The sequence below is a fragment of the Struthio camelus genome, chromosome 9 (assembly GCF_040807025.1).
Source record: "Struthio camelus isolate bStrCam1 chromosome 9, bStrCam1.hap1, whole genome shotgun sequence".
NCBI classification, from domain to species: Eukaryota; Metazoa; Chordata; class Aves; order Struthioniformes; family Struthionidae; genus Struthio; species Struthio camelus.
Genome location: NC_090950.1, coordinates 5,075,735 through 5,083,145, shown reverse-complemented (window position 1 = coordinate 5,083,145; position 7,411 = coordinate 5,075,735). Strand labels below are relative to the sequence as shown.

The following is a 7,411-nucleotide window of genomic DNA, read 5'->3' as shown; positions in this document are numbered from 1 at the left end:
TGCGTTGGGTTAGAGACTGCCAGGAAAGCGAGTGGGCTGCTCTGATTCCCTTTCCGGGGAGCTGCCTTATTCATGTTGTGCCGCAGTCCTGCAGCCCAGCTGGGTGCAGCCGGGGATAACCTCTTCAGATGTTACTTCTCACTGTTTCAGGGCAGAGAGGTGAGGAATTGGCAGGGGAGCGTTCAAGACTAGCAGCCACAGCTTTCCTTGAGACCGGTCACACCTGACTTGCACAGCTGCCCTCAGCAGTCTCTGAGGGGCCGAGGGGAGGAAAGGATCAGTGGACAGACAGGTTGAAAACCCAAGTGTTTCCTGCACGCGACAGATCCTCCTTAAGCTACGTGAATCCTGGGGAAGTCTCTGGAAGCTTTCTCTGCAGCCGGAGCAGCGTGGGGCACCGAGTTTCCCCTGCCGTCGGCTGGCTGTGAAACGTAAAAGAGCTCCGGGCACCTGAAATACGACCTAGCTCCGTGACAGCTTGCGGGAGAGTCCCCTGCCCATCATGCGTGCGTCGGTTCTGCGGCGTGTCACCGCTGTCCTGACGCGCACCCTGCCCGCGGGGGACAGGTGAGCTGGGAGGGGACACGTCCCATGACACGCAACCCCAGGGCCTCCGAGCGTGTTTAGCAAACCCCACCAAAGAGCTGAAACAGGGTGGGTTGTCTCAAGCACGCTGGTGCTGGAGAGGCGCAGCTGGGTGCTAAAAGCCTGCAGATGGATTTTGTGTACTGTGGTTAGTTTATCTGTAGCGCAGTTTTTCCCCCCACATAGAGTGAGAAGACAACATACCGTTACGGTCTCTCCCCTTCGGTGGCTGTGATCTGTTGTTTCCATTTCCATCCTCCTGTAAACCTGTAAAATATAAACATGAGGTTGGCAGATGGTCCTAGTGGAGTACCATGCAGTACGGGCCGAGGAACAAAACACAGACAGAGGCAGGAATAGCCACGCCACAGGGGGAGCACATCAGCTTGGCATTATTTCTCAGCTAAACATGTAAAAACACTGCAGAGTTCACAGTCATTAGATCTCTTCCCATTGCTCTCTTCTTTCTTCTTCTGGAAACCTGGATTTTAGCATGCATCAGCCCTGCCTTGATGGGACCCAAGCTTTGGTCTCTGCTGTGCAGACCAAACCTCCCAGCTCGTCGGGCATCTAGATGAGGGATTTCCGGCACTACGATGTATGTGTGCCCCTTGCACATGTGAGCTTCTGGTAGTGGCTGAAGGCCAAGCACCCCTAAATCTTTCACCTGATCCATCGCAACAACTGAATTCAGATGTCATCAGGATCCGTCTTTCCTGTCTCGTCTGTAGTATGTGTTGCAGCCCCTGCTGCTAGACCGTGGAGTACCAGAAGGGAGACAGTACAATATTCGAAACCTAAGTGGCTTCCGTAGGGCTTGCTTGCGCTTGGGTAGGTGTAAGATGCTCTGTTAGACGCAGCATGAGCATACCTTCTGTGTTAGCCCTGCCTGTCCTTGTTAACCTGGACCTGGCTGCGCGATAGAGCTAGATTTTCCCCAAGGTTTTAGAGCTAGGGCAGAAATATTCCTTTTCTTCTCTCAGCTCTGCAGCGAGGGTCTTCTTGCGTTTGCAGAGTACAGCCGTCGCTTTTGGGAAGATCCCCTGAAGGGAGAGCAGCTAGGCCAGAGGAGACTGTCCCCAAGCACGGCTATAAATGGCTTGGGGTAGTCATCGCTGGAGACGAAGCCTAGACACACTTCAAACCAAACAGTTTTGCCCTCTATTCCTTTGTGATAGGCGCTGGTCTAGGGGCTAAGCAGCTGAGCTCGCTCCCCGCTCCCCTTGCACGGCTGCGCGAGCCCGTGGAGGCCTCCCAGGGCTGTCGCAGGACAGAGCAAAGTGCAACCCCGGTGCTCAGCTGAGTACCCGTGCGCGGGGTTGAGCGCTGAGCAACATGCACGACGCAGCAGGCAACGGGCACCAGAAGGACCTGTGGAGCCACGCTGGGTTTCTAGGAGGAAGTTTGAGGTTTCGGGGTGGGGGGGGGGGGCGGGTTGCAGCATGTTTCTTTAAATAGAAGAGAAAGAGAGGCGAGAAGGGCAGAACCCCAAACCCTGTTGCAAAGCTGCCGCTTGGCTTCAGCGGCTCCGGCGCAGCGGCTGCTGCACCTGCAGCCCTCCCCTCCCTCGCCGCGACCGCCGGCAGGGCTGTACCTGCGCTCGGGGCTGAGGCGCTGCTTTCCGTCTGTCTGTCCCTCTGCGCTTTCGGCCTGCTTGCCGTCTTCTCGGGGCGGACAATAAGCAGCAAATTGATCGCGACTGCGCTGGGATCTGCCTTAAAGTCCATGGTACCCATCAGAGCATTGCCGCGGGGCCGTTCCTCAGGCAGAGCTGCCGCTGCGCCGAGCGCCTCTGTTGCTTTTTCCACCCTCGGAAAGGCAAGTTGTCTGCCCCCAAGACGGAGCGCGCGCAGGCTGGCCCTGCCAATTGCACCATTAGGGGCTCTGCCAAAGCCTACCCTAATGAAGAGGGTTACAAGTCACCTCTGAAAGGAAATCGCAGGAGGGCTCCGTTTCCTAACGCAGAGGAAGGAGCTGCGCCGCGGAGGGAGAGTTCTCGTTTCATGCCCTCGGCTCCCCCCGCCCCTCGCTGCCCTTTCAGCTTTAAGCACTTGTCTACACTCAAATCCCCCTAACAGCACTGTTAGCTGGGGGGGGGGGGGGATTCGTTTGCTGAAGCTTGCAGAAATCCTTAAAAGGATTTCTCGTTTTGCTTCGCGCCCGGAGCGCAAACGTGAAAGATGCTTAGGAGTATAAATAATAACAATAACAGCCGCAAAGAGAAGGGGAGAGGGAGACGGCAGCTGCGCAGCGTCATGTTGCAGGGAGAGAGGCGCTAGAACTGGGGTACTCGCGGCCGGCTTCGGAGGGCAGGTTTAGCCTCTGCCAGGCTTAGCGAACGGAGCGAAGGTAGCGGGGAGAACGGCGCGGCGGAAAAGGGACCGTGCCGAAGCGGCAAAGGATCGCTCTCCCTCTGGCCCCGTCGGCGCGCCGGCCCTGCTCTCCACAGGGCTGCGGCGGCGGGAGAGCGCTCCTGAAGAGCGAAAGCTGCGGGGGGAAAAAAAAATCCTGTCTTTCCTAGAAACTCTCCCGGCCCGCAAAATGGGGGACAAAAAGGGCTACAGTAAGAGGTAGCAACGCGGCTCAGCTGGCCCCTGCAGGGTGGAGAAGGGGCTGGCAGGGAAAGGCTTTCTAATTTTAATCGCTGGCCTCCGTCCCGCGCGAGCGCTGCCAGCGGAGGGATGTTTGGCCAGGGGTCTCGGGGGACTGGGAGCACCTGTGGGCTGAAGGACTCTCCAGCGCGGTGACCGAGAGCTGCAGCCGCGCGGGACCCGTTCGGCCCCGCAGGGGGGTTCAGTGCTGCGCAGGCACGGCTGGGCTTTTCGTGGGCTTTGCAAGCCCTTCTCGCTGCAGGAGTTTTTTTTGGGGGGGGGGGGAGTTGTTTTCCTGAGTCCGCAGGCGGGAGCTAGTACTACCGCCTGGTGTTAGGTTACTCGTGTTTTGAGACGCGGGTTTTCCCCATGGAGCTCTATATAAGTCCCTTTCCCTCCCAATCTGCTGCCCCTCGTCTAGCCCTGAGCCCCTTCCAAAGCACGGACAGCCGATACGCCTCCGTGCTCGCCTGCAAATCCAGCGCTGAGCGGCTCCTCGGCATATCCCGAAATAGCGTGGGTGGCTGTGCGGGGAGCCTTCCTTCACCCAGCTTTGGAGATGCCCCTTAGCCTGCGCTTGGCGCTGCCCCCCCCGTTACGCCCGCAGGCGAGCAAGCGGAGGAGCTGCGGGAGCCGCCTCGGGGAGAGGGGTCGTTGCGCCCAGCTCCCAGCAGCGCGGGGAAGGTCCCTGCTCCATCTCGTGCCGGGGCTGGCTAAGATCGGTGTTGCGACCTCGCTAGCCCTTCAGTTTGTGCGGAAGCGGTGCGTGGTTTCGGGTTCGGAGGTGCGTGGTTCGGTGCGCGCTCTAAGCAGCGAGTTAAAAGACGGTGGGAGGGAGGAAAAGGAGCGCTGGGTGAGCGGAGCGACAGATGCACCGGCCTCAACCAGGCAGACTTTCCAAGCCATCTGGGACTTGCCCGTCTCCAGCTCAGGTCCCCAAGATTTATGACTGGAGTGACTTTCTAATCACAGTTTCGCCATCTGCCTGTTGGCCTTTAGCGCTCCCCTCCTCACCTGTCACCGAGTCCTGCTGCTTCTGCCCACGCCACCCGGGGAAAAACACCCTTTCCTCTCCATCGTCTGCACCCGGCTCCTGCGTTTTAATCCCCTTGCCGGCCCGTCCTTTCTCCTTCATCTTCCTGGGTGTGAGCACCGTCTGATGGTCTGTCCTGAACTACTCATCAGCCCTGCTAAACGCCTGTTCTGGCGTCGCTCGGGTGCCCTACGCCAAACGCTGCTCTGGCCTACGCGTCTTCCCACCAGCTCGCTTCGCCGCCGCTGCCTCCCACCTCTCCGCGTGCCCCTTGACACTGTGAAGGGCATGCCCTTGCCTGGCTCCTCCAGCAAGGCCCCTCTGTCCTCGCCGAGATCTTCTCTTCGCCTTTTTCCGCCCTAGTTCTGCGAAGGGGATGGCTCAATAACAACAAGGAGAAAAAGCTGATGGGGGCTGTTGATAAAAGGTTTCGCTGCCGTAACGTGAACGCGAACGGGCCGCGCCGGTCTGGCGCAGTCCCCCGAGCGGACGCTCTTCTGGTGCCAGTTCACGTTAAGCTGGTGCCTTTCTCCCTCGGCAGCTGTGGGCCTGGACCTGCCCAGCCAAGCGCGTGGTGCTGTCGCCTGCCTCGCTCGCTGCTTTCCTCCTTGTCGTTTGGTTTCTCCAGCTTTCCTGCCTGACAGGCTGTAAAAATTGTGTAGTCACAACTATCTTTTTATTTCTTTGAACGACGAGTTTGATATTTGCGGCCCAGCTGCTCACAGATACCGGTACTGCCGCTGCAATCTGAGCAGCTCGCTGCTGTCTTTGTTGCGACGGCTCAGCTGTTCCCAGCCCAAATGTGTTTTCAGTGAAATCAAAGAATTTGCAGGAAGTTTCTGCTCTCCTAAAAATAACGATCCGCAGGGGAAGAGATAACTGGCTTTGGAGGGGTTTGTTTGCATTTTCTTTTTTCCTACTTTTTCCGCTACAAGGAGGTAGGTAGCTTGAGAGAAAGGGAAGGTTTCTCGCTGTCGTCTCGTGACGGTGCCATAAGCACAAAGGCTTTGCTACCTCCCCCCGAAGCATCAAGCCTGGTTGTAGTCCCGCAGCGTTTGAGAGAGTTTTAAAGGCATGCGATTTCTCACGCATAGGAAATCTGTCATTGGCCTCAGCTAAGGTCAGGACCGGCAACAGCTGTCTGTGTGCCAGGGTATTTTTGAAGTAAAAAATTTACGATTTGGGGAGAGAAAGGAGGAAGCCTTTTAGCGCTGCGTTGATTTTAAAATGATGGCAGCTCTATTAATTTGCTGCAGGATTTAAGATGTTCACCTAGCTCCCAGGCCAGGGAAAACAGGAAGCTATCAGAGCAGCACGATTACATGTATTTACCGTGTAGGTGTCGTTCTGACAGGGCGAGCTGGGTGACGAAGAGGCTATACAAGTGTAGAGCAAGAATTAGGTTGTTGAAATCCCGTTGGGTAGAAAAGAAAATTACAGGCTTCATTCCTGGAGAAAGCGTTTTAACTCTTCTACAGGTATTTTGCCTTAAGTGTACTTCGGTCACTCACAGCGGCTCCAGCAGGATGCGTGGTGGGAAGCTGCTCTGCCTCCGCCACTCTAGAGAGTTATTGCTGGATTTGGCCTCAGTCCTGCTAGGGCCACAGCTGTATCTGAGGGTGCCCAAATACTTTGATCTCAGTTTTAGCAGAGACCGTTCTGGGTATCTGCACCTGAAATAAAGTGCTGGGGCTCCCGTTCTTCTCGGTGGAGAGCGGCAGGAAGCTTGCAGGGCACATCCTTTTGACGTACTCTAGCTGCCCACCTTGCGGGGAGATGAATTACTGCCTTGGGGTGCTGGATGCTCTCCACTCTCTGGGAAGGAAGCCTCGACACATAACTGCAATGGAGACAACACTGCTGACATCTAAAGGTGGATAAGATGAGCCCCAACCCCTCTTCCTCATGCCTTTAGAGTACCTTCAGTTTTGCTGAGCCTCTGCGGAAGGGCCTAACTTTCATAAACTGCTGTTGTGCACGTGGCCATGGAAAGCCAGGCCTTTTCAGGAGCTGGCTGAATTTGCACAGCTCGGCAGTCGCTAGCCTACTTGGAAACTTGGACCTGGATGCTGAGTCCCGCTCGCGTTGTTTGGTACGTTACCAATGGCAGGGTGAGTACAACTGTCGCGGGTCAGACCAAAAGTGCATCTAGACTTGTGCTTTGCCGCTCACAGGGACTGGTAGGGGATGCCTGAGGAAAGCGTGAGAAGAAAGCAAGAGGGCAATGCTTCCCCATGGCAAGCCCTCCTTGCTTAAGGCAACCTGTGATTTGGGGGATTTTGTGGTCACCGTATTTACTGGCTCCTGATGGACTTTTCTGCTACCAATTTGTCTGATCAGTTTTGGAACTAACTTTCGGGTTTAGCCTTGATGACACCCGTGGGTAATGAACTCCACAGGTTGATACACGCTGTTTGAAAATCTCTGCCTGGCCCTTCCCTTTGAGGCTACTGGTTCTTGTGTTTTGAGAAGTAATATTGCCCTTTCCTCTATCTGTGCTGTCCGTGAATCTGTGTACCTACAGCAGTCGTCACCTCTTTTCCAAGGTGGAGGGCCCCAGCCTGTTTTCCTCTCTTTGTGCAGGGGTTATTCCGTATCGCTGATCCTCTTCCTCTGTGCCTCGGTAAGTTTGACCAAAGCTTTGCTGAGATGAGGGACAGGGACTGGGCATGCTATTCCACGTGCACGCACAACTGGGTTTCGACAGTGGCACACTGATGATTTCTGTTTTGTTCTCTGTGCCCTTTCTATTAAAGTCCTGTCCTAGCATTATCTTTGCTTTGTTTGCCTGCCACTGAGCTGGTATTTTTGTAGACCTATCCACAAAGACTCCCAAGATCTTTTTCCTGACTCAGAATAGCTAATTTAGAACCCATTGTTGTGCGTATGTGCGTATATATTTGGAGTATGGTTTTTTCACATCCATTACTTTGCTTTTGTAGACATTGAATTTCAGCTGCCATTTTCTTTCTCAATTACAAGTTAACTTTGAAGCTCTAGGACTTGTTTGTGTTGAATAACACATTACAATTGCACTCTGATGAGTTTTAATCTACTCTTCTGGCCTGCCTGTCCTTTCTTTCTTCCTCTGACAGAGCTATAAGACACCGAATTTGCTCTCCTTCCAGCGGCTTCCAAGCCACAGATTGCTCAAACGCTCTGTTCATTTTGTAGCTTCTGCTGTGTCAGCAGCTGCACTTTA

The 7,411-nt window shown here is 55.1% G+C and overlaps 1 protein-coding gene across 3 annotated transcripts in view; it reads right to left on the bottom strand.

The window, feature by feature from the left end:
• The window catches only part of KY (kyphoscoliosis peptidase), a 45,283-nt gene that overhangs the window by 22,277 nt on the left and 15,595 nt on the right, over positions 1–7,411 (bottom strand). For 2 of the 3 annotated variants that reach the window (XM_068954882.1, XM_068954883.1), the window contains one exon: positions 790–852. In XM_068954882.1, the coding sequence (XP_068810983.1) occupies positions 790–852 (63 nt within the window). Of the gene's footprint in view, positions 1–789; positions 853–2,179; positions 2,602–7,411 lie in introns of those variants that run through there. The other variant, XM_068954884.1, reaches the window with a different exon arrangement.